This window comes from Triplophysa dalaica, chromosome 2 (genome assembly GCF_015846415.1).
Source record: "Triplophysa dalaica isolate WHDGS20190420 chromosome 2, ASM1584641v1, whole genome shotgun sequence".
Taxonomy (NCBI): Eukaryota; Metazoa; Chordata; class Actinopteri; order Cypriniformes; family Nemacheilidae; genus Triplophysa; species Triplophysa dalaica.
In genome coordinates, this window is record NC_079543.1 from 11,457,204 (window position 1) to 11,485,137 (window position 27,934).

The 27,934-nt window shown below is 37.1% G+C and overlaps 1 protein-coding gene across 1 annotated transcript in view; it reads left to right on the forward strand.

Annotated features, from left to right (window-relative positions):
• glra3 (glycine receptor, alpha 3) overlaps positions 1-27,796 on the forward strand; it is a 39,224-nt gene extending 11,428 nt beyond the window's left edge. Inside the window, exons 2-9 of the mRNA XM_056730754.1 lie at positions 3,279-3,406; positions 4,746-4,813; positions 12,993-13,216; positions 14,852-14,934; positions 16,524-16,661; positions 22,224-22,438; positions 22,884-23,033; positions 26,348-27,796. Of these exons, the coding sequence (XP_056586732.1) occupies positions 3,279-3,406; positions 4,746-4,813; positions 12,993-13,216; positions 14,852-14,934; positions 16,524-16,661; positions 22,224-22,438; positions 22,884-23,033; positions 26,348-26,623 (1,282 nt within the window). The 3' untranslated portion in view covers positions 26,624-27,796. The remainder of the gene's footprint in view (positions 1-3,278; positions 3,407-4,745; positions 4,814-12,992; positions 13,217-14,851; positions 14,935-16,523; positions 16,662-22,223; positions 22,439-22,883; positions 23,034-26,347) is intronic.
• The last annotated feature ends 138 nt before the right edge of the window (positions 27,797-27,934 follow it).

The window sequence follows — 27,934 nt, forward strand, 5'->3', positions numbered from 1 at the left end:
GGTTGTGTAGGTGTAAATTTATTGTAATGCATGTTCATCTAATTCAATGAGGATCTGGTTTTGGGTTTGTATAGCTATTGGGGTGCATGTCGATTTAATGCAATAAGAAACTAATGAGTCATGACCGAATGGGAGATATTTTTAACACTGAATAATAAGTAATGTTTGTATATTTTGTATGAAATATCATTTCACAATGTTTACACAAACTCAATAAATATGTTATACAAGAAATCAATATGCTGAAATCGATGTAATTTGAATAACTTGAAGTCATCGATTATGAGATTATCTATAAACAGCTGACATGTTCCCAATTTTTTATATTTGTTGGTATTTATAGTTATAACTGAGACTAAATGTGAAGTGAACATCGCGTGGTGTGTAAAGGTTTTTGATTAAGTCAGAGCCGTCATTGTAAAGGTGAAGCTATAATTCTTCTGTAATTGCAGGACTGTGAACCGATGCTTTCAGTTAATTCATCTCAGCTGTCCTGCTATCAATGATTTTCTCCCTCTATCTGTCACATTCATTCTTGCGCTCTCAAAAACGACTTATGTCTTCTACTGCGCTTTTCTCTCATTTGTGGTCAAATTAAGACAATCTAAAGCACTGCTCTGTCTTATGCCTTATCTATCATTCTTATCCATCCTTTTATCTCTTTTCGCCTTTCTCTGAGGTTTTTACAAATATTTGTAAAATTTTAACATCATTTTTACATCTGAGACAAAAAACAAGGATTTTAAAAGATTTCTGTTGTCATTGGGAAAATGGTCAATCTATTGCTTAGCGTGATGTTCACCGATGACCAATTTATTGACTTTGCAATGAATCTTAGCCTTTAAAGTTCTGCCAGATTTTAGAGGTGAATGAGTGAGAGTAGGCCTTTATACTGTCAACTGTTAGTTAACTGTAACCAAACAGTACATTCTTTAATTTCTTGTTACTGATTCGTAAGTACACGGAGTTAGAAATCATTCACACATCTTCTCAATTCACTTCGATCGACTGGAGAGGGTGTCTACCTCGCTCTGTTGACCACCATTGATGTCTCTTTGGCCTATGGTTTCCATGGCAACTGTCTCTAGTCATCCTTCGGTATTAGTGGGATGGAAGTGGGGGAGTGTCAAGGACAATATATCTGGGGCTGGAGGAAACCAGTAAGATATCTTAACCAGGAGGTGATTTCTTCACGGGTTTTGGAAAGCAAATCCAAAGCTTAAAGTGTTCTCTGCCAGCAGTGATTCTTACTGTCCCCTAGATCGGGACTTCAGAATTTTTTTTGAAAAAAAGGAGAGATAGGAAGAAAGCGAATGCTGCCTGATGCTTGGATCTCTCCCTACTGTTCTTTGGAACCAAGGTGCGAGATGTACTGTCGACTCACTAGAACAATTCTGCACAGTCAGGCAGGGCCCACACCAGAGACATACTGTAATGGTCAAAACCTAAAACTTTTCCTCAAACACTGCTGTCAGTTTCTAAGGCAGCATCAGTGAAAGTGAGGTTATTGTAATTTACCATTTGAGTTGTAACAGGAGTTTGCATGTTCTCCCCGTGCCTCGGGGGTTTCCTACGGGTACTCCGGTTTCCTCCCCTGGTCCAAAGACATGCATGGTAGGTTGACTGGCATCTCTGGAAAAAATTGTCCGTAGGGTGTGAGTGCGTGAGTGAATGAGTGAGTGTGTGTGCCCTGCGATGGGCTGGCACTCCATCCAGGGTGTATCCTGCCTTGATGCCGATGACTCCTGAGATAGGCGCAGGCTCCCCGAGACCCGAGGTAGTTCGGATAAGCGGTAGAAAATGGATGGATGGATGGATGGAGTTGTTACAGGGTAGAACCCGTGACCTTCTCAATATTTCACAAACTGAAAGCAGTGAACCAGGTCTAACAACTGAATTTACAGGGGTGGTTTCCTGGACAGGGCTTAAGACTTTAAGAATGTTAGAGGTGTTTTATCGAAAACACGTATTATCTTAAAATATATAAGTGCGATTGTTTTATCTGAAGATTCCCACGGAAAGATGCTCAATTTGGACATTCTACTTATGGACGACTGTGATCCTTCTTTCTGGTTGGCTATTAATAGGGTAGAAAGCAATTCAAATTCATCCTTTGTTTCACTGAAGCCAAGTGTAGAGAAACACTCAGGCTGCATTCACTTGAGATTTGCTTTAAACTGGTTTGATTTTCTTTTGTTTCAGAGCTTTGAAACTAAGACAACAGAAAGCTACATAAAAATGAGGGAACTTGATGATAACTGGCAACAGAAGAATGGTTCTTTGAAAAGTGTCAAGGAAAGCCGCTCCATGCTGAGCAAAGCAACCTTAAAGTTGTATTTGTGTGCTCCTGACAATTCGATAATGGAGACAGTGTCAGTTATGCTATGATTCTGCATCATGTGCCCCGAAAGCTCACTTAGTTTTAATCTCAATCTCACACCTATGCTTAGCAAAAACCATGATACGATAATAATAGTTTGTTTCATTAGAAGTCGTCATACTGCTTGAGAGAAGAGAGGAGAAATGTCATCAAACAAGATGTTACCGCTCTTCATGCTCAGTTCACTGCCCTGTCAGTTTGTTAGATCTGACATCTAACATTAAAACTCATAGTTAAACATTTAATAACATTTGATATACATCCACAGAGTGAGCAACAGTATTAACTTTTTAATATACAGTATTCTTCTTATCTATTTAGCATAGCCAAATTTAGTTGGAAAAAAACACATAGCGATAGATTATTTTGTGACATCTCTCTCCTGATTATTTAAACAAAAAGATAGATAAAATGCCCACACAGTGCTAGAAATTCATCAAAATGATGTAGGCAAACAGTTCCCTGAATTAACATTTTTAAGTAGTTTCTTTCCTTCACGTTTGCATTGTGTTTTACTTTTCCTTGAGTAACAAATGAATGCAACAACTAAATTAAAAGAAACAAAACTGAAAAGAAATCAGACATAAACTAACTCAGAATGACAACTCTTTTTTTTATATATATTTAAGGAATTTGTATGACTTTAATAGGACAGGATAGAGAACAGAGAGGAAAGCGTTAAGTGGAGATATAGGGGTTCGCGGAGCAGCAGACTTGTACAGACTTAATTTCATCTGAATGATTCCCTTTTATTCTATATTTGTTTATGCCTTAAATGGAATCCCTGAATACTTGACGTCAGATGCCATTAGTATAACCCTTTACGTTTGTGGCCTTGTTGACTGTCACGGTCGGTTTGCTAAAATCAGTCCCCTATTTTACCTCTCTTTTTTTTCAGTCTGGTAGCATCCAAAGAACCTGAACACACTCGAGGAAGAACAGTACCCATGTCACCATCTGACTTCCTTGACAAGCTCATGGGAAGAACCTCAGGTTATGATGCCAGAATTCGGCCGAACTTTAAAGGTAGTACTAACACCTTATTCTGTTTTTACTTTCTATTTCTCCTTGAGAGAAACATCTCATCTCATGTTATTTTATTTCTTTACTGGGAACCTTTATTTTGTAAAATTTCTATTTCTTGCTGTTCTTCAAAAAGATTAGATAAATAACCATTGCTGCTTTATTTTTTGTATGGTTCCTGCAAATGGAAGTCGGTTTCATGCTATGAAACCATGAACTTTTTATGATATTACATAATACAATTTCACATCTCACAGTTCCAGTTGCCTCTGGCTGGTTCCAGTTAGATTGTTCTGCTGCGACCCTGAACACACCCTGAGCCTTCATTATTCAGTTACAAAATTGCCCTGGACCTAAACCATTAATCAGCCACAGCTTTCCTAAATTATTAAACTGGCAAAGGACTCCCCTCCCTCCGGAAGCTACTACTTCAAACTTGTGCATGCAAAGAGTTTTGGAAAGATTTAGGACAGCGCTGTCAGGGTTCATGCAGGGAACACTCGAAACAAGCAGATAATCAAACAGGTTTTCTTTAATCCGCGGAGAACATAGGGAAAAGCACAACACCAGAGATATTCAATACTGGACCAAGAACACATTCAAGGGGTGAACTTAAATTATAAAGTTAACGAGGGATATAAAGCTGATAGGGCTTAACAAATAATGTCCAGAGATGAAGATCAGGTGAGACGGGTGCCAAGGATTATGGGTAGTGTAGTCCGGTGATGGAAGCAGGCAGACAGTGAATTCTCACAAGCACCTTGGAATAATCTAATGCTTGAAGCAGAGAATGATCAGGGATGGATGGTGAATGAGGAATGGCAGTGTCATGGGTAAAAGGTGCTAACAATAGATGCAAAGGATTATGCATAATAGTATTGTTTATAAACCCCTCCCTCTCCATGTAAACAAACAGGATGTGTACCAAACATAAATTAAATACAAATTAATTACTGATAAATTACTGGCTCCAAATGACGTCATTGGTGATGAGAAATGTCATCTGCCATGTCTGGGTTACTATGGTAACGCATATTTCTATTGTAACTTATATGACAAAGGACAAAAGTTAAAGACTTACAGTCTCAGTCACTATTCACTTTCATTGCATGGGGAAAAATGTAGATTATTGTAAGGCTTTCAGCCACATTATTTTTTATTTACATTTGTTTTTTTAAGACATTTGATGTGGAACATTATTATGACCTGTAATAATGTCAATTTTAGTGAAAGAACATAATATATATTTCACATGTGCTGACATATGTCATATTTACAACTACCTACCTGCACACAACCAATTGTACTATTTGTGTGACTGCTCTGCTTCTTCTTTGTCCAGGACCACCTGTGAATGTATCATGCAACATATTCATTAACAGTTTTGGCTCCATCGCTGAGACAACTATGGTATGTATTTACAGTCTAGAGATTATGCATGATGCATGAGTTTCCAAGTATATATCCAAAATGCCACTTAGCAGTGTAAACCCATTATAAATCACTGCAGTAATATCATTACCGTGTTGATTGTTTCTACAGGGTTTAATTATTGCACGAATGGGCTGTCATTAAAATACACAACTAAGGCCCAATGGACATAGTACAGCAGACATTAAGAGAGGTTGTTCTTCAAACAAAGAGAACATTTCTGCTCTCATGCACGTCCTACCACATCTATTTCTAGATTATGAGCAAGACCTTAGGACGCTGATAATTGTCCGGCAGCTAAAAATGTCAAATGGGACACAAACGTGTTTCGGTAATATTACATTTTCCAACATGATGGATTAATGAGCATGTTAAGGTCAGGGTATGCAGAGACAGAATCCAAATGTAGAAAGCACTTTAACTCAAAAGTCTTTATTTAACAAAGAAAAACCCAAAAGGTGGAAAACAGCAACAAAACTCAAGACTTAACTGAAAGTTCAAACGCAATCTCAAATTTCAAAATCAAATTTCTTGACTGCATATAAGGAAAACATTAAAATACAATTTAGCAGCACAAGACAATAAGCACAAGGGCATTATAAAGGGTGATAGAATGAGGGATAATTACAGTGGGCAGATGAGGGGCATGAAACATTGGCGGGAAGCTTGACAAGGAAACGAAGGGGCAGGGTATAGAAAGGTGACAGTAGATCACATGGCACTACGCAACAAAACAATGGCCATGTGCTTCCACACAAAACACAACAAGCACAAAAGACATGACACTATTAGGACCCTGTCCACAAGACTAGAAAACTTGCAATGAGGATAGGATCGTGACACGTAAGCTATAATTTCAGGACTGTTTTTGGACTGAATCTGATCTTAGTTCAAAGTAATGCATTGTGATAGGGTTTGGTGCACTATAGGCTTAACGAATGTAATGATTTACAGAGTTGATTATACAAAAGCGTTAACTTTCAGCTTTAATCCTGGAAAAGGTTTAAAAGTTATTTGTGAAGAGTGTAATGTAAGTTAACACTGGGGGTTTACACATGCAAAGAGGGTGAACAACAGCCTTGAGGGTGAATTTTATTAAAACGGAGAGCAGTTCAGTTCAGAGTTAATGCAAAAAAAAACATTCCAAGCTACAAACACACTAGATTCTGGGTCAGTTGTGTACAGGTAATCCTCCAGGCATTTAGAAAGTAAATGACAGGCAGCACTTATTGTCTTTACTTGTGTAGTTCTCCCCACAGGGATCTTGTTCGTCCATTATATACAATCTTTCCTGAAACAGACAGCAGGTGTGCCCAGCAATACTACATTCTATGTCTTTTCTTTTTGATGTTTAGACACGTCATATTCTGCAGACGGCCACACACACACACTCACATTTGTCCACCAGATCCAAAAACAAGAACAAGGAGATGTGCTTTTAGCAAGTGTCCCAACATTCCACTCTGGTGCTGCAAATGTTCGTCACGCTCATAAACACATACACAGTGAAAGAGCCCCGTCGCCTTCCTCCCTCAGCTTGCTCTGAATAAGTTATGTGCCGTGAGACGGCACACTCACTCTGAAATAATTATGTCTAAAGAGACTGTGCCTTGCCAAATCCTTTCCCTCACTCAGAATGGACTGCATCTTTTCATAAATATTATTTTCTTCAAATAGGGTACGAGTCTCTTAGGATGGGTTCACATATGGCACGTTTGGTTCGATTAAAACAAACTCTAGTGTAATTGCTCTATTAGTGCGGATTACTTGTGTAAGTGTGAATACTGACACCCAAACCCCGGAGCACACCAAACAAGCGGGCCGAGACCGTTGGAAAGTTGGGTCTCAGTCCGCATTCAAACAGACTATGTTAGATTGACATATGAATGCAACACGGACCAAAGGCATTGAACCGAACCAATAACAGGAAGTGATAATATGATATGACCCGAAAATCAAGTGAATTGGTATGGGAGTGCTTATTAGATCTGTGCTTGCACATGTAACATAGGAATTGCTTGCACCGTTTAGACTGCTTTAAACACTTCATAAGGTCTTCACGAGTTACCGGCTTGCTAAAAATACCATCATATGCGCAGACATAGACTGAGCATAGCATAAAGTATTGAAAATGACATAAATTTTTAGTTTTGCAAAGTTTGATGGTCTGTATTTGCAGATTTTTTTTCACGTTTCAATGGTATACTGGAAATCTTTTAAATGTTAAAAATGTTTATTGGCAATAACATAATTTATGCAAAGAGTCAATATTTACAGTGTTGGGCCTTGTTTTTGATAACCTGTGCAATTCGCACTGGCATGCTGAATATCAGCTTCTGGACCAAATCCTGACTGATGGCGAACCTTTCTTGCCTTATTAGTGTTCTGTGATTATTACAATTTTCTTCTGTTTGTCCACTCACTTTTTGAGGTTTGACCACAGGTTCTCTATATGGGATTGACATTTGGGGAGTTGCTTTTTTACAATTATTTAAAATGCATCGGATCACTCTGCATAATAATCTCTAAACAATGTGGATGAATTAACGCCACAACAGTTTAAGCAGAGACTTCGCAAAATTTTGTATTTATGTCACTGCTCTAGGTTGTGCTATTTTTAATAAATTCAGTTAAAAGGCAAAGTATTTAGTCTCAATATTCTGTATTATTTTCTTGAATAAAGTCTCTGTAATGTAACCAAGATGCATTAAGCCATCTTGTTGAAATGTGACAAGAAAACGATAAAACAGGAAGTGATTAATCACTAAGATGTCCCTCTAAGAGCATCATGACTGTACTTTAAGGGGAGGAATAAACAGGGACTCATCAAATAAAATTACAAATTAATACTTTTTCAAAAGTGTTTTGGTCAAAAGAGTCAGTGTTTCACATGAGTAATCTTACAAAAGACATTCTTTATGATTCAAGATCATTTATTCCACATAATTGACAAAATCTGGACCATGGGTAAAATTAAATTTTGACACACAAAACAGTTTTCATTTGCATTATTAAACAACATTCCTCAATTTTTGTGTATAGGTTGCACTATGAAGGGTTAAAAGAGAACCATGTTCAAGAATTATCTCTGTACAGGCGTATCCATGCTGTATATCACATAGATTACAACTTCCCTTCTTAGGAGTCCTTGCCTTAACCATCTGGCCTCATGAGATCGTCTCTGAATTAATCCTAACAACCAGGAGCTAGAACGCTGCATTAGCACAGGGTTTTAGGAAGTCATTACCCCCCATCCATATGAAAGACACATGCTCATACTGTGCTCAGATATTCAATAAAAGCTTGGAATTATTTCCCTGATCCAGAGGCCCAAATTTATGTTCTTCTTATTCTATTGTTCATTCCACTGATTATTAAATTAAGAAGGTCTACAGTGATTTTGACGCTGTGGCAAAGCAACATCTATCGGGTTGTTGTTGGAGAACACTGTAGAGACTCTGATTACTTTCTGGCCATTCAGAATCCTGACACATCTGCCAGTCAATGCAAAGATATTAAACGCTGAGCACCCAAGTTCACTTCACCAGTTGATAATAAGAATGGATTAAAAAGCTTTGATCACTGGGAGCAGAGACTCTTAGCCATCTCGATAATATTAGTTGCTTCTTAGTTTGCATAGCATTCCCTTCAATCTTTTTTTCACAATGACAATTTTTGAGTTGTAAGGGTCAAAATTTTGAACATTTCTCTTTTTTAGTTATGCTGACAACATGCAGGTTTATAGAAGTCAACAGCAGTGCTGACAACTGCAGGACTATTTGTATATAACGGAAGTAACACACATGTACTGTATAGAGCTGTATATGCCAGTGGATTCTGCCTAAGCAAGCAATAACACAGCAGATATGTAGAGATTGCCATGGGGACACTAAAGAAAGAAGTGCAATGTATGTAGTGTTGCTTTCGTTGATGAAAATTATGACTAAATATTGTCGTCAACGAACCTTTATCACGTGACGAAAACAAAACGCAACGCAACGTAAATGCTGGTCATGTGACGATGACTATATAATTAAGTGTATAATGCATATTGTTGACAAATAAAAACGAGACTAAATGTGGTTCACAAAATAAAAATGCTAAAATGTCTCTTCATTTTTGTTGACCAAAACGAGACGAGACGAAATGTTATAAAGTTATTTCGTCTGATGCTTTAAATGTCATCTGGCTGTTCTGTGTGTCTGAGTGAATTATGTGCATACAACATAACATAAAACAGGAGTGGTCGAGGAATTATCTGCGCCTGTACTGTATGAGGATATGAACAACTTAACTTAATCTCCAGAGTTGCTCTGAGAGTTAATTTTAAGAGCGTTTCACTGTTTGACTAAAGCTACAGGCAAACACAAAAACTCAAGTGTCTTCCCAAAGACCCGACAAAATAAAAGTCCTGTTAAATTGAACACTCAGACAAAAAATACATAAGTGAACTATAGGATTTGTTTTTGAAACTTGTAGTGCCCTTGTAGTAAATTGATAAACACTGTTTTCTATAGTAAAGTTCAAAAACAGGATAGTATCTAAGAATTTTACTTCAGTTTACTATGGTAAATACTATAGTTGTCATGGTCGAACACAGGAGAGACCCAAATGCGGGGTAAGAATGTGTTTATTGGAGGAATGCAGACAAAAGCACAGATAATCTCCAATGGGTGAATGCCCCCGTTCACGGCGGCAGGAAGACTGTACGCCGAATGCCAGCAGGTCCGTAGCGGAGGAAAACCTTTAGTCCGTGAGAGAGGTCACGGAGAGCGGAAGGGTAGTCCAACGTAAACGTAAGTGGAAATTATACCACTGTTATAGTAAAAAAGGAAAAAGACACAAATGTATCCATCTGTGTGTAACATGAATGTCTTTTGTCAGTTACCTGCCTTTTCATGATGAACTGCTTCATTGTTTTTTAATGATGACAACAGACGATTTATACTTGTGCTCCTACTGTTTGGCCTGTGCTACCAAACTTTAAACCTCTCTAGCTCCAGTGCTTTGTGCATTCATTTACTGCATTCTGTATGCTACTACAGGGCACTGAGGGCAGTCACTCGTTTCCTGTTGGTTCTTTGCAATGCTGGCAAATGTAACCTTCCAGTTGACTTGCCAAAATCTTCCATTTGTTTTATTAATAAAGGACATTGGAAGTAAAATCAGTCGGGTAATTACAAATACTTTGATTTTAATAGTCACACAACATGAAAAAGAAAGTTTATATAGGAAAAACATGCATCGAGAATCGTTTTATCATTGCATCGCAGCCCTCTGAATCGTAATCGAATCGCATCGTGACGTGCGATTCCCACCCCTACCGATGGCCTGTTGTGGCGAATCGGCCTTCCATCGCAGAAAGAAATCTCAGAGACAAGGGTTCCAGGTGCCAAGAGTTTAAACTTTATTTGCCCGGACAAACAAAGTGGGATATTCAGAGTTCATCTGAAGGGATCCAACGAATACATATCTGACTCCATCTTTTATACATTGTTTTCAAGTTGTTATCACAGTTTAAACCAATCATGTGTGCATGACATCGTCTTCTTCCAATCAGGTTTCATATGACATCACTTTTTCATTAGCCCGTCCCTCTGCGCTCATAGTTCCGGCCTACCATATTAGGATTTAATGGTTGCTTGAGCCTCTCAAAAACAAGTGCCTCTTTATCTTGACACTTTCCTGGGGGTTTCGGACGATACATGATTTAACCATGTTTTTATTAAAGATGAGCTCATGGTTTAGCGATAATGAGCTACCGGTGTCCTCGGTTGTATGCCATTTAATTAAACTTCTCTACAAAAGTGTGTGGGGAGTTCGTCTTAGTGTTCAAAGATATTTGGTGTGTGTGCAGATGTTCAAGTGTTTCTGACTCTTGTTAAAATGAGCTCCCTGTTTAGAGATACCAGCGTCCTTGACTCTATGAGACAAACCAAACTTCCTTATTAAAAATGATGTGTGGTGTCCGTGCAGCTAAGATAAGATGCTTGTTGTTCATGCAGGTGTTCATGAGCTCATACTTATACACGAGGCCCAATCTTGTTTCCTAAGAATACATGAAACCTATAACTAACTAAATGTATTATTTTATATAAGAAAACTCAACACTATAATAGAAAAACCACCATAGGCCCTAAATTCAAATCAGAGCGTCTTCCGTGTCTGGAATGAATGTTTTCTTGAGTCTATAGGGTAACAATAATATAATAAGATAACCTTGTTTGAAATGGGTTTGGCTAAAATCATTTTGGTTTCTTCTATACTACTAGGTTCTTAAAATATATTGACTGAGTTAAATAGGATTGCATTACTAAGAATAGACTAAAATTCAATTGTCATTGACTAAAATTAGAGCAAATGTTAATCAATTCGTCAACTAATACTAGAAAAAAAATAGTTATGGATAATTCTGAGGCCCAGAAAACAACACAGACTGTAAGAACTGTATGATGCACGATTTCAACCGAAAATATGAAGTGTGTAACTGTGGACTCTTCATGCACTTCACGATCACAGTTTCGCTTACGTAGTGGTAGGGAGATGGGGCTATCAGACGCTGGTCAAAACTCCCCTGCAGAGTGATAATGCTTCAATCTGATTATGAAAGTAATGCTGGACGAAACAGATGAAAACTACATTAAATGAACAAATCACAAGTATGTTTTTTATTGACAAGCCTTGTGGCGTACGATTGACGTCATTTGTGCTCGTCTGGGTAACCGATATACTTCCGGTGAGTATAAAACTGTTGAATATTCCATTTGGGACGATACTATTCTTCTGAAATTCATATACGTTACTAGATGGTTGAGTGCACAGTTTAAGTGCATAGTGTATAGTGTCATTTGGGACACAGCTAACCACTCATTTTTATGCGCTCAGACACAAAGACTTTCAGATGAAGTTCTTTGAGTGTTCAGCAACACACAGATAGGATATGAAAACTGCCTGGTTCTCCATTCGCCTTGCTGCCTAACAAATTATATCACCCACGCGCTGTCACATTCCATTCATTATTAGTGCATAGTGAGTGTTTATCTTATGTGCTCTCAGGCCCAGACAGTATGACTACGCATATAGTCTTATGTACATTACTGCTTGTTTTAAACAAATAACCATTGTTTTTCAAATGCTCGTTGCTTTCATTAGATTTATATTTTCATTTATCTGGCTTTGAACACTGTTTTCAGTATGTAACATACTAAAGTACGATTTCAAAGGTTCTCATTCAAACGTAAATCAAGCTAAATGGAAAGGCATATGTTCCCTTGCAATGTTGACAAAAAACAACTGAAAGACAACAAAAGCAGCTTCTGTCCAATAAGCTGCATTTTGTGTGAATAGTTTTTTGTTGGATCCTATGTATTTCACAACACTACGAGCTCTCGCCTCCAATAAGTATAATTATATGATTGAATATATGGCATGTCAAAAGAGATCTGATTTTTAAAGATAACTTAGTTTCTACAAGCCCAATGATTGCATAATAAACATTTACTAATCCTGCCTTGTAGTGATAACCTGTCACAGTATCATACTGTTGAAACTCATCGCAGAGTCTTGACAATGCAAAATCCCCATTCATGTTTTATTTAAAGCAGTGGTTGTCAACTGGTTGCGCTTTAAGACCCATCTTACATAGACAAACAGTTATGTTCTAGCAAAATACTAAACCTAGTTTCCATATTTAATGTATTCTGGGTCATATTTTCCCCTGCCTCTTCGCCAGTTGTTTTTTCACAATATTTTTGAGGATGAGGGCATGTTGTGCAATATACCCATGTTGGCATCTGTCTAATTTCACTAGCTTCTACAAAGTGACAGCTGAGTTTGTGCCAAGAAGAGGTCAACAACAAAAGATACAGAAAGCATTTCTCCTACCTTGTATAAGTCTGTTTGGTATACTAAATGCATGCTTGTATAGCTGAACTTCATTATTTGCATTTAGAAAAAAATTCCATCCAGTCAGAACAAATCTGAGCCCTCAGTTGAAATGTATACCTTTAACGTAAACAATCATGCTAATTTCCACATAACTTCCAGCAGCTTTACATGTCTGTACATAAAAATAATATTATGTATGATTTACAACTGGCAGAGAGGCATGTTTCATCTGTTTCCTTTGACTGATGTTACGCCTTGCTTTTCCTCACAGGATTACAGAGTGAACATATTCCTCCGACAGAAGTGGAATGACCCTCGGCTGGCTTACAGCGAGTACCCGGATGACTCCCTGGACCTGGATCCCTCTATGTTAGATTCCATTTGGAAGCCTGATCTGTTCTTCGCCAATGAGAAAGGGGCTCATTTTCACGAGGTCACTACTGACAACAAACTCTTAAGGATATTCAAAAATGGAAATGTTCTGTATTCCATCAGGTGAGACCAGTTAGAATAACTTCTGCATGACGTAGCAATGACACTCTCATACCCAGGTGCCACAAGACAATTAATGAAGGCTAAAATAGTGTTAAAGGAGTAGTTTACCCAAACATGGTGAACTATCATGCCATTCCAAACCTGTATGACTTTATTCTGCAGAACATACAAAAACGACATTTTTAAGAATGCTGACAGCCAAACAACACTGGGCTCTGTTGATTTCCATTGTATGGACACATAACCACTTAGGCATTTCTCAAAATATCTTCTTTTAAGATCCATCTGTTTGATCTCACAGAAATCCATAACTATTTTACGAGGTGGTTTATTTTGATCAATTCGTACGATGTGAATTCTACAAGAACATACAATTATTAGAAAAATGCCATTGTGAAGCCTAAACCTAACGTTACTGGTGCAAAATTGTAATAAAATGTATGAATGAGATCATAGTCACAGAAGAAAGTCATATATAGGTTTTGAAGGACATGGGGTGAATAAACAATGATGGAATTTTGACTTGGGCAAAGAATGCTTTTAAGGTTATCTTTATGGCCTTAATTTATTATATATATATATATCATGATATCTACAGTGTTACACTTTATACCTTACTGTGGTTTTGCAGCAAGTGTGCCATTAACTTACAGTAGATTTAATAAAAAATGTTGTTTTAAACATAAACTTACCTAATTCTTATATTTTCTTTTATGGAACAAGACTAAGATCCGATTTCACAGACAAGACTTAAGGCTAGTCCCTACTGGTTAAAGTAAATGATTGAAAACAGTACTACTAGGAAAGTAATTACATTTACAGAAAGTTACTGGCAAACTTGCTGCAAAACTACAGCAAAGTTTTACCGGAAACTTATCTGTCACGATCAAAATTCACCAATTTTCAATAAACCCACTTCTGCATTAGCAACTGAGAATGAATATTAATAACAACCCACAGTTATGTAGTACTAAAATATCTTAAGGAATCCATGATTGAGTCATAACCCTAAATATAATTTCCCTTTGAACTAAGAATGTGACCAACCACTTAGAAATCTGGAAATGGCAGGATACACACAGCATCATTCAACATCAATCACCATGCAAGTCATAAAATGCCACAGGAAGACAATATCGCTTTGGCAGCATGACGGCAGATGGGAAGTGATGGAGTTAATAGAGAAGTAAATTACGTCAAGCTTTGAGGAGAGATGACTGAAGGCAGTGCAGATGTGAAACGACAGAGGATTCACTTCGACTGAATCCACGTCGTGCCCTGGGGGAAAAGATGCGTAATTAAAACATGGCCAATCTGCAGCTTCCAGACTCGTCTCTCTTCTTCTTTAACGGCCCCGTTCAGAAATCCCGCCACTCGGGCAGCTTTAGATGTTCGCAGCCCTCTTCTATGATCCCCTTATTTGTATGAGCCACGGATTTGTGCATTACAAATTCAAAGGATGAACACTGAATTGCATTAACCATCGCACACATACAATATGAACCTGCACTTGGATGAGGAATATATTGGCATGCGTAACATCAAGAAACTCACATACTGTATTTGAAACAAGAGAGTTTTTAAGAAGTAGTTGTGCATGATTCATAAGGTCTGCGATTTTTATTCGATTTTCAGATTGACTCTGACGCTCTCCTGTCCGATGGATCTGAAGAATTTCCCCATGGATGTGCAGACGTGCATAATGCAGCTGGAGAGTTGTGAGTAATCTCAGATGACCTCTTCTCATCAAGAGATGGTTATGTAACCCCTCCCCTCCTCCACCTCTCTTTCAGAGCGATGTGTAAAAATGTTTTTCAAAGTATAACTTCAGCCGGTAGACAAGATGAGGTCAACACCAGCTTTGATGTGGAGCTTGTTTGGCATTAGTGTTCACCTGGCAGGGTTGTGTTAAATGATGTCAGGATGGCTGGGCGTCCTCCCCTACAGACATCTAGCCTGTTGCCTTAATTTAACATGGAGATATTAACCTAGTGTCTTGCAAACTGTATATTTAGGAGCAGTGAATTAGTTTTTTAATTTGTGTTTTTGAAATCGTCATCTGTTGAAACATTAATTATGTGTCCTGGAATGATGATCTTATCATGGCCTCAATAAACCTTCAAGTGCCTTTTGATCAAATGTTCTATTGCTCTATTGTGTGTGTGTGTTTTTTATTATTTTGGGAGAATATGTTGGATAAGCCTTGATTTATTTAAATAAGTATTAAAGAAACAATTTCTTAAATTGTTTCAGAGCGAAATTTAAAATTTCTTAAAATGTACCCTTTCAATGCCTGCCCCTTGAGAAAAAGGACAGGGAATGTGATGTTGGTTGGAATAATTCTAGGGGACTAACATTTTCTTCTTTAATGAATCACACATACTATGTTCTATTCTCAACAAGTTTGACTCTACATCTACACCTAAGTGCAGAGTGCCTGGTGAAAGATTAATTTTGTGGTCAAAGTGTTTGGGAAATCATTCCAAGAGCTTTCTGTCGACTCGAAACATGGCATAGCTCCCTCAGTCTCCCCATGATAATTACTCTCCAGTGGGGTTGAGGCTTTCAAAGAAAGCTCTGTGTCATGGGTAATCTGTCTTCATAACTACATGTTTTAAAGTGGCCGTACTAATAAGAGCAGTTTTTTTTAAATCTCCAGATAGAATGGCTACATAGAAAATGATATGCTTGAATGATGTAGAATAGAATAATGAGCAGCTTCCACCTTGTTCACCTTCCTTCTGGCAAAGTGGCTCATTGAGATAAACAAGTGGCACCAGAGCTATAGAAGATTCATTCTAATTATATCCACCAACATCACAACATTCACAATTCGGTGCATTTAAAACCCTCTGGATATTGTGCTGCTGATGTGTTTAATGCTTTGTTAAATTATTTGTCTTTATTAATGCACAGCTTTATGTATAACATGTTGTATGTCCCTACAAACCATAAAGTATGAATAAACCATTAATGTTGAGCCTCAGGAAAATCAGCTAACAATATAGCAATAAATTGCTTTTCCTTATGCTTGTTTAGATTATTTTATAATAAAGATTACATCTGTGCTGCAGTGATAACTTCCAAACCTAATATAAGTCAATTTGCCATGTTCTATTTTTTTGCATCATTGAAAATATGCTCTTTAGGTAAAGACAGCATTCTCACACAGTTCTAGTTCAATCTGAAGACATCTAGATATGTAACTAGACATCAGAATGGTTCACTTCATATGTCATTTCATAAAAGGTTATTGTCAGAATCGTTATAGTATTACATAATCTATTTCTCTTGGTCATTTTCCTAGTTGGTTACACAATGAATGACCTGATCTTTGAGTGGCAAGAGAACGGACCCGTGCAAGTAGCTGATGGTCTGACCCTCCCCCAATTTATCTTTAAAGATGAGCCTGATTTAAGATGGTGCACCAAACACTACAACACAGGTAAGTTCGAAACATGGCATATAACAAAAACTGTACTGAACTGCAATAACAACATGAAGAAAAAGCAAGTTATAGTGAGCCGCTGACATCAGTTAGCCTTATGTTGTTTAACAGCTAGCCTTTTGCGTTCTACAATGTTATTGTGCTTATATGTCTCAGTATACTTGTCTATTGTCTGTTGTCTCAATGTTTTTGTTTTGTTTTCTGTTTGTGGCTCATGGGGCCTGTCAGTTTATGTGACTAGCCAGGTAAGTTTAAGATTAGTTTATGGCAACCCTGGGTTCATGTGAAAGTACCTTGACTTTAACTGGTTTAAGCAGCATGGCTAACCTGCTCTGGGGCAGGTAATGTCCTGGATAAGAGATCCCAAATTGAAATCAGCAGAGAACAAAGTGACATGAGTTGTGCAACTTTTTTTTTAAATAATTTGATATGCATCTTTTTTATATATTATTTAGTTCTTGTGTACCCTATCTTTTATATCGTCTCGTATTTCATCATCACACTCCTATCAGCCACACATTAAAAACGCTAAATCTCCACAGTTTTGAAGAACATGTGACTGGTTTTGTGAATAGAAGGTTTGTTGTGAGGTTATTTCAGTTAATACAATTTTGTATGAATATAAGATCACAAGCTAACATGCCAAATTGCCTGGCAAAGTGCAGGAGTCAAACACACAAAATCACACATTTTTTGTGAGTCCCTGTTGTGTCAGTGTTTTAAGGAAGATAATATAAATTGAGAACTGTACAGAACACTTTAAAGGAATGGATTGTGACAGTAAAACTCTTTTCTGTTATATGACAGGGTTATTAAATGGTAGGTATGAAACGGGGTTTCAGTATGAATACCAAAAGTTTTTTCTATAATTTAGAGCTAAGATGACCCTCTGAATTGTAAATGCATGCTCAACTGAACACCTTGTATCTGTCACAGATCCCAACAACACACAATAGTGTATACTCCAAGTTAAACAATACTTAGCGTTTTACCTGACACAAACATTTGTTTTCATATTTAACTTTCCATTGGAATAAGTAAAATATTATCTTTGTTTGCTTACCCATAAATCGTATTCTCTTACAGGAATATTTTTTTTAAAACACAGGCTGGTTGTGGCCCCCCTGGATGATTTTAAGTATTACAATCCTTGTAGAAACATTTGGTCCAACAGTGCAAGCTAAACTTGCCCCACATGCACACACAGTTTAGTGACCTTGACATAAATACAAACTAGAGATTTGGGGAATCTAAAGTAATCTTCAAAAACAAGCATAGTTACATGTGGCCAAAACAATGTCATGAGACTTTGGAGAATTAATCTTTTCAGGAAGAAATAACAATAACTCCACTTCTTGGGACGAGAACAATGCTAGAGCATTGCAAAATTGTCCAGATCCCACCCAGTCAAATGGGACCTTAGATCAAGTACTTATTAGCCTTTTATATATACTTTCTTATATAACTGAATTACCCAACCAGTCATCATTACCTTCCATATTATCTCTCTGTTTTTAAAACAGAGAGAACATCCCCCTTAAAGACTTGAAGACCATTAGAAATGTGAAACAGCAATAAAGAGGAGTAGGAGGGGGAAATATAAATGGGTCTTTTGACATGAAATCTCTTGGCAACGTTGTTCAGGGACTCTGTCTGCTTCTAAAGGGACGGGACGCGTTAAGATAAGATATTCTCTGGACCTCTTTAAATATCTCACTTGGTAATTAAATCATTATTGGCACACAATAGGCATCTATCGATATTGATTGAGTTAAAGGTTGCGTGTTGACATTAAAGGTTGGTAAATTCATAGTTTTGGATAGATTTCATTTCAGGGTGACGCATTTACAGCACCATGTGTACAGGGTTATAAAATTTTCACAATAATGCAAAAAATTGTAGTTAGAAACCATAGAAATCAATATACTAGAAACTGGTCAGAAACCCCACATGAAGGCAGATAATTTAAGCATATTGGCGAATATACCATATCTCCAATTGTTATTCACGTAAGGTCTTTATTGATCAATAAAATTGATTTATGCATTTTTCAGTAACCTTTACCCATTTGAATCTATACATTTATCATTTTAAGCATTTCCAAAACATTTAGACTTTGGCGGTACCAGCTCCATGTATTTGTGTCTTACTACATTTTCCACATCTACTTTATTCATCCACCTTATTTATATTGTTGTACTGTTTTCTACTTTTGACTACTGGCTAAAAAATATATTGTTTTCAAATACAGTCAAAACAAATACAATGCAAGGACATTTTTGGAAACAATAACATGAAGAACAGTGAACATGCTGTATAGGACTGTGAGATATATCTGTCCATGATTCCATGTGCCGGTCGGTATGTGTCTTATCTTAATGCTAAAATAATATTCTCACATCTAAAGGAAGATCATTATAATCCTGCATGTCTTGTTTAGTAATTGTGGTTAGTGTATTACACACCTGCTATCTGCCAAAGTCTTAATCCAGCTAAAACCTGCCTTTTTCTTTCACATGTCAGTATGCTTGAACCCTTTAACCTTTTCTTTTATCACTTCCCCTTATTCTTATTTTCAATACCTTCTGCTCCCTCTCTCTTTGGTACTGTTCTTGGCAAGTACTTTAAATCACTTTCATAAGTCTTAATCCTGTTTTCATGAAGTTGCTTGCCAAAGAACTACACCTGTGAAAAAGGCCACTGGTCCAACTCGACAAGTATAAACAACAGCCTTTTAAAAAGGCATCAAGGCTTAGTGAACTATGCTGTTCTTTTAATTTAGTGCTGTTCTTTCTAGGCCAGTAGGGCACTGAAGTGCTAAGGATTTGTCAAAATGTCCAATCACAGCAGATGTAATAACTAATGTAATCAGGGCTGGCAGAACAGATGTCTTTCTCTCACAGAGATGAAATCACACAGCGATTTAGCATCTTGCTCCAATAGTGCCAAACTACAGTATATTTAAAGGGGTCATTTCGTGCAAATTATCATTTTTATTTTTCCACTAGATCTAATAATAATGTTTGCAATTACTTTTTACTTGATGTAGGTACCACTCAAGTACTTTAGACCCAAAGACTTTTTTTTTTAATTCACCAAAACAAAACATTATTTTGTAATTTACTGCGCGTGTGACTTGAATGTACTAATGTATCCACTGTATATCCATTCGTCTATTTACTTCTTGGGCCATAGGCAGGATACACCCTGGATACTTGGCCAGTTTATTGCAGACTGCATATCTAATGTATTTTGTAGTGTCCCACATACAATGAAATAGACTAAATTGTTTTTTGTCAATGCATTTTAATATTATGGGTTCGACTCTTACGGAATGCACATAATGAAAAATGTATACTTGATACACTGTAAATCGCTTTGAAAAAAAGCTTTCGCCATTTGCATATAAAAAATACCAACCTCATCTGCCGTAGATGTCTCTGGTTGATAGAAACCACTTAGTGCCCAAATGGCTCTGCATTTATATAGCATGACACATATACAGCAGATTTCATGGACCACATATTTCATGAATCTATTCCTCTGGAATAATACATGGAATTCCCCCCAATGCAATATGCCTTTTCTTACCTCATTACTCAGACTTACCCCATTGGGTTTAAGGCTTCCATGCTATGTAGTATGTAAACCTCTAAACCAATGATATTAATATTTAATAATCACCATGACAGTCTCTCTGACCTCCGATTTATTATCACTTCATTAAATATGATATCCCCTCTTCAGTCTGACAGGATGGGCATTGGGTGTGCTGCATGGCTGCTCACACATTTCCTTCTCTGCCACAGAAGACTTCCTGTTCTGTCATGTGGATCTGCCTACTCGTTCATCTGCTGAGAGCTTTCGCATCTCCGTCAGTTGAGTCATGAGCTAGGGATGTACAATAACCACATGGCACAACTTTAGTGATGTCACATTGGGTTTTCATCCTCAGGCTAATGCCATGAGTGTGGAACAAGCCGTACAGTGAAAGGATGAAGGATCTTTTGGGTTTATTTAATATGGGCTGAGAATGATATCAATGAAGTTGAAACAGTTTAAAATATTATTCAACACTGACATAGAGGGAAAAAGACAAAATGGAATCCACATGTTTGCTTTTATCCAAATCTGCTGTAATATACCAGGATGTGCAGCTGGGTTGTATCCTGGGCCCGCAGCACTTTCCGGTTCAGCCCTGTGGGGCTCCATAACACAAGCTGTCAGCTGATTCTCCATTCTACTTTTCCCCTCCTTCCCATTTCTGTTGCTTTATTCTTAGATATCTTCAACTACAGCTTTGACATCACCAACTGCCCAAACATCTTAAGAAACTAGAACTGTTTATTTGTGTTTTTATCGGCGTGTTTGTTTGTGTGTTTGAAAAAGTTTGTCAATTTCAGAGGGAGGTGAAACCACAATTAGTTTAAGCACTTATACTGTATGCATATGTGTTGTCTAGCAGGGTTTTAATATGTGGCTGTTGGTTTATGCTTTGTACGGTACACTTAGATATTAGTCTTACATTTGTTTTCATGTGGTGTATTCCAGATGGAGAGTAGGGCAACATGGAATATTGCTAAAAGTGAAAATCCCAAGGGAGAAAGACTAAAACATGTCTTCCTGCTTTTCAAGACAAGTCTCTCATAAATTTGGCTTGAGAGGAAAAAAGGCTCAGTAAAAGAGAACAAAAACAGACTGCAGCTAAAAGCTCTCAGATCGTATAAGTAGGTACTCAGTACCTTTCTTGCGGATTATTTGTACAAACAAAACCATCTGAAATGGTGATGTTCGCTTGTCACATTTGAAAACAATTAAACTAGAGACCAATAATAATTATAATATTATGAATATCACAGAGAACTTCAAGACATTGATGATAAAAGTTAAATGTAAAGTCTGCATTGAAGTCTAGGATTAAAAAATTAATTGCAACCTGAAAACTACAATGTAAAAAATACGTAATTCTAAAATGTTTTATTGGTGTTTTATTTCACATATATTTCGTTTTTTAATAAAGTAAATTACCATCAAATTACCAAAATCTGGTGTAAATAAAAACATTTTTTTATGTTTTAATTTTTCATTAAACACATTTTACTTGTCAAAAAAATGATTTCTTTTTTTTCTGACGCCCTAGTTGCCGGAATATAATTTTTTTACAGTGTTGGAAGAAGTGACAGAAAATAAATATTTAAAATGTTTAAGATTATGCATTATTTTTAGGTGACTTTTTGCAACAAATTTACAACAGCCATGTTCACTTCTTTTAAAGGAAAGGTCAGATTTCCTTGTTTCTATTGAAGCGCACCAAATGCTCTTTGAAACACTGCCAAATCTTTACGGATTTACATGGATCATCAGATTTTGGACAAACTTGTCGATGACAGCTTAAATGCATGTTGGCATTTGATTTCCTTTTTGTTAAACTTGCCAGAAATCGCCATACAGAAAATTGAATTTTTAGTGAAACAAACACTGTATTAAAGCTGCAAATTAAGGTTAAGTGGACTGAGTATTTTTAACCCCCATGTCCTCTGTCTGCTGTCCTCCTGCTAGGCAAATTCACATGCATTGAGGTACGCTTTCACCTGGAGAGACAGATGGGATATTACCTGATTCAGATGTACATTCCTAGCCTGCTCATCGTCATCCTTTCCTGGGTCTCCTTCTGGATTAACATGGACGCCGCTCCTGCCCGTGTTGCCCTGGGAATCACCACGGTACTCACCATGACAACCCAAAGCTCGGGATCCAGGACCTCTTTACCTAAGGTCAGATGTTTATGTTAGAAGACACTACACCACTGGTCTCAGATCAAAATTAAATTGTAAGCTTGTACGGCACTGCGATGCATTCCTTTCCCTCCGTTCATTCTTAGTTATAATTTATTAATATAACCCATAGTGGAAAGTGTAAAGATCATCCATGCGTGAAAGCAGGCGGATAGTGTGTGTTGCATATTAAAATCTCATAAATGCAGCATTGAGTTATGTAACATAATTAAGCATTACAGAAAGCAGGCCTTTGCACCTGGAGAGCGATATCTCTGATTTATAGCAGGTTGGATGGGTGTTAATGACAATGGTCTTTCATGAATAAATAAAATCAGGCCAATCCCAATGCTGTTCAATATAACAACGACTGGGCTGTTTTTCAGGCTGGAAGGCTAATTAAGGCATTTGAATAGTAATGTGTTTATGTGTCTATATCACACAGGTCTCCTATGTGAAGGCTATTGACATCTGGATGGCTGTGTGCTTGCTCTTTGTCTTCTCTGCCCTGCTGGAGTACGCTGCAGTCAACTTTGTGTCACGGCAACACAAGGAGCTCTTAAGATTTAGGAGGAAAAGGAAGAAGTCTAGCAAGGTAATGTATTGCGGCCACCAGAGGGCTCAATGCCATAGGTTGAGTGAGACAGTATCATCGATAAGAACTAATGTGCATTTGAAAATGAAGAGGCGGCATGACAGATAGCAATATAGGTGCGTATTGTGTGATCCTTGGATAAGGAGCTCCTTTTGGGGCAGAATGCTGGGGTCACCATTTAGCAATTCTATCCAGGTAGACATAAATAAGCATGTAATATACATTTGACCATTTCTACAGTATAAAATGAGCAGAGAGAATACATCTGAGTACGTGCTACACAAAATCAGTGGCACTTGCTGTACTTTTTCATCTTTTGGCTCTGTAACCTCTAGTTAGTATGTAAGTGTAAATGTAAGTGCCTTGATCCTATTTCCCTTGTTAGCATTACTAGTTTTTGATGAACAATTCATTAATGTAATTCATGAAATCAATTTTGTCAAAATTTGAAAATGTACTTAGAGTGTACTATGTTCCTAGGAGGGTTGGTCTATTTCTCATGACATCAGTTTGACTGCCTAGGGAGAACAGTTTGAGGGTTCCCTCCAAATAAAACGCCTACTTTTTAGATAGTATTCATTCGTAGTGAGGAAAAAAACTGTTTCATAGGAATTACAATTGGTTCCAAAAGAAATGGTCAAGCAATGATGCATAAAACAAACAGCATGTCTAATGAATTAATATCAGAGTGGAACTAACTCACTTGTCTGTTTTGAATTACATATATTTGGAGTTCAAAAGCAGATTCATTTGTTTGAAATATTAACATTATACACAACTGTAATGGTACTGAGAGGACATTTAATGAGAATTTTAATAGTATTAAGATTATGGATTAAAAAACATTACATTTTTAAATACCTATTTAATTATGGCAGATGTACTGAACAAGCCAAACTTAACTGTAACAATGCATGTTTGCAAAATCATGACAATTTTTGTTTAATGAACACAGCAAAATAACATAGGTTAAAAAGGTTTAAAGTGAGAACACAAGTGGCTCTTATCACCCCTGAAGACTAAGCCTAATATTGCATCACAGAAAATGTATAAGAAGGGACGTCACTTAACAGCCCAGTTAGACTTTATAGAGATTATAGATCAACACTTGAGCTCAATTTGTAGTTTCTGTAGAAGTGCAAAGGTTGTGGTTTTGATTTTCAGATGTGAACAAGTGGTCACAAATTGACATTGATCTTCCATTATGTATTTTAAACGGTACAAAGGTGTTTTATGTGCAACTGTAAAACAAAAATATAATCTTAATATATATTTGAAATAAATATAATCACCTTCAACTTTATTAGTTTTAGTCCTGCACAATTACATTACAGTAAAATCCCTGCACTTTTAGCCTTGCACATATACCAGAGCCATTGAGAAAGTTGAGTTCTGCCAACGGAAGTCCGAAATGCTGGAGTATCACGTGATGCATGGAGCCTTCAAATAGTTGATAATAAATGTTTTTACTTTAAATGCTTTATTTTTTTATCTTTTATTCATTAATGGCTTTCGTCTTTAAATTGGTTAAACGTTTACATCAGTTGGTCTGTTTAGTCGCAGCTCTATGCGTAACTAGTAACTTACTAGTAGGCTACTATTGAGACCCTGTGTCAAGTGATTCATGAGGCCTTAAGATAGTTCCAGGAAGTTGTTTTATCTTTCATTTTCTTATTCATTAAATGGCGTTCGTCTTTAAATTGGTTCGAAGTTTACCTTAAATGGTCTGTTTAGTGGCAGCTCCATGCGTTACTAGTAACTTCCGGGAACTATTGAGAGCCTCCATGAACTGAAATTGCTGTGAAAAACTGTTCCATTGGACTCTCTCTCTTAATGGCTCTGACATAGACAACACTGCCTCCTAGAGGTCAAAAGTGTATAGTGTATTTAACTGTTTTGCAAACCAAGCATGTTTTTTTTAAAGCTAAAGCCTGCTGCAGTTACAAAGGTCAGATTGACATTCGGGTCTGTTTATGTGTTATCAGAGTGGATTAATATTACATGTCCAGGGCAGCGATGTTATTTCCCTAGGCACCTTGGAGTTGGAAGATTAGTGACATCATGATACAGCTAAGACTTTGTGGTGTTTTTAAAAGAGAAAGCTGAACGTGCATTGCATTCAAAGAGCATTTTAAAAGTATATGTATTTTATTTAAATGCATATTTATTCATTTTTACAATGTAGAATAGTTTTTTGAATGCCATTTTCCAGTTAATTTCTCATGGTGTTGTAGTGGTGGTGGTTTTCAATCAAAATTCGGAACCATAGACATGTGTCTCCCATGATATCCTGCATGTTGATTGTATTTTTTTTAGTTTGCATGCTTTGTGTTACTTTCTTTCTTGGATCCCCTGTGGTGCTGAAAGACTTTCAATCAAACATTTGATGAGGAGCTTACTGAGTCACTGCACCGTGTCAATGGCCTGCGCAGCGCTGAGCCCTTTTACGGATCAATGGCCCAGCTCGACCAATCCAATGACATGGTAAAAAGAGATAGAGTCCATCTCTGTCTCATCTTGGTACAGTCTCCTACCTTCCTGATACATGGGCATTATTAGTTACTCTGAGGCCTGTCAAATGAGTAAAAATATTGCCTATTTATGAAATACTTGCTATTGATAAATGATTTATATATGCTATATAGGAATTCATAATCAAATGCCTAGTTTAATTTGATTGGTTAAAAGATTGCTAGGTCTGTCATTTCATATTCAGTGTGACTTATTTTTGGAAAAAATAGCTTGGTTTTTTGTATACGTGTTATTTTATTTTTTACTCTTCTACCAAAATTTCCGTATATAAATGCAATGGTTACTGAATTTAGCACAATATACCGAAATTGCGAAACAAACATTACACTTAATATTATAATCTGTTAATGGTCAACATCATTGTTATGACATGTAGGCTTGAATAGGAAAGTTGACTTTTAGTTTTACATGGTTTTGAAAAATAAGTGATTTGTTCCAAAGTATCTTTTGAATTTTGGTTTCATGGATTGATGCTATTGCTAGTCAATAATTCACTTAACAAAACACATTGCTGTCAGCAAAAATAATATTCGTTCTTTCCCAAAGTTAATCTTTATTCAGTTGCGGACATATTTTTATTTAGTTTATGTAGTTTTGTTAATCGTTGAATGAGGTCATATCATTTAATCTGGCCATTATGCAGTCTGGGAAATAAAAACATTCTTAAAAACTCTACAACATTATATGGTTACCTGCACACACACATGCCGCACACACATAGTGATCATCTTTAAATAGATCCTTAAATGTCCTGATTTCCTCCTATCTTTTCCTGTGTTAAGGAGGAGGAAGTGCAGGAGAGCCGGTTGAGCTTCACGCCCAATGTGAGGAAAGACGGGGCCGTGCCCAAAGCTGCTAACAATGCTCCCACAACCCCCTCTGACCCAGCCGTTGCCCCTGGCAAGAGTCACGAAGAGATGAGAAAACTTTTCATTGATCGAGCGAAGAAAATCGACACTGTGTCCCGTGCTGGCTTTCCTCTAGCCTTCCTGTTTTTCAACATTTTCTACTGGGTCCTTTACAAAATCCTACGCTACGAGGACGTGCACAAACCATAAATGCATACCATGTTGAACCTTGGGAGGTTCAGTAGCAACACTTCAGCTGCATCCAGACACTTTCTGCCAAGTTCTATTATACACACTCATAATGACTATGACAAACAGTGATGTCAAGGACAGACGGATACTTTCAACAGTTAAAGCTTTGAATTCTGTTTGTGTTGTTTTGAGAACAATGCGCTCACTATGCAATGGATAAGACACCTGTCCCCCACATACACACCCTAACCAAAAGTTGTCAACACTTCAACACTTCCGTTGAACGTAGGAGCACTGTTTCACAGTCTAAAGCTGTCTACTGCCCTCAGTAAAGGCAAAAGTGTGTGTCTTGCACTGGATTTGTCAACTCTGTTGTTTTCCAGCTTACTGCCAATGTTTTGTGTTGTGTTTTTGATATACAGCTATTTGAAAAATGAAGGGTCTATGAACAGAGCTGCATATTCTGCAAGTTTCCCAACACCTGTTTTGTAATGTTTATCATTTCATAAGGAAGCGTTGATTGATTCTTCCTTGCAACTGGTCGGCTTTTCACCCTTTAACAAAATGCTATCCTTTTGTCTGAACAAAGACCTGATTGTCAACCAGCTCTATACAAACCAGCATCAAGGCCAGACCTGAGAACAAAGTGTCAAGAAGCAGAAAAAAACGTTGTTTACAGTAATCAACCTGAATAATGTTTTCATTGTTTCCATCTATTTCAATTTTTGGAAATTTCTAGAAGAGCATTCACTTTCAACAAGATCTTCTTAAAAAAATGAACCTATAACTGACTTTATCCATTTGAGACAGCAATTACACTACAGTTCACCCAAAACTAAAATGTACTCACCCTAATGTATCTTCAAACCTATGACTTTCTTTCTTTCGCAGAACACACAAAAAAAGATGCTTTGAAGAATGTTGTTAACTGGCCTTGATTCACAAGCATTGGTTTTGTCTCCATGCTGTTCGGTTACCAACTTTCTTCAAAATAGCTTATTTTGTGTTTTGTGGATTAAAGAAAGTATGCACACATGTTTGAAATGACAAGAGGGTAAGTAAATGACGACGGACTTTTCATATTTGGACAAACTATCCCTAAGTTTACCACTCTAGTGGTTGATTAGTTATTGTATTCACAATGTAAGTAACATAGTGAACCAAGGAACCAAGTTCTATCAGTAACCACAATGCAATGAGAAACATCCCACAACCCTGTTTAAGTTCCTTAAAAGCATTGTGGTTTCAGAAACTACAGCAAGACACAAAAGCAATGATACCAGCAGTAAATACTTCCTGACATGTTTCAAATTCATTAAATGTTGGTTT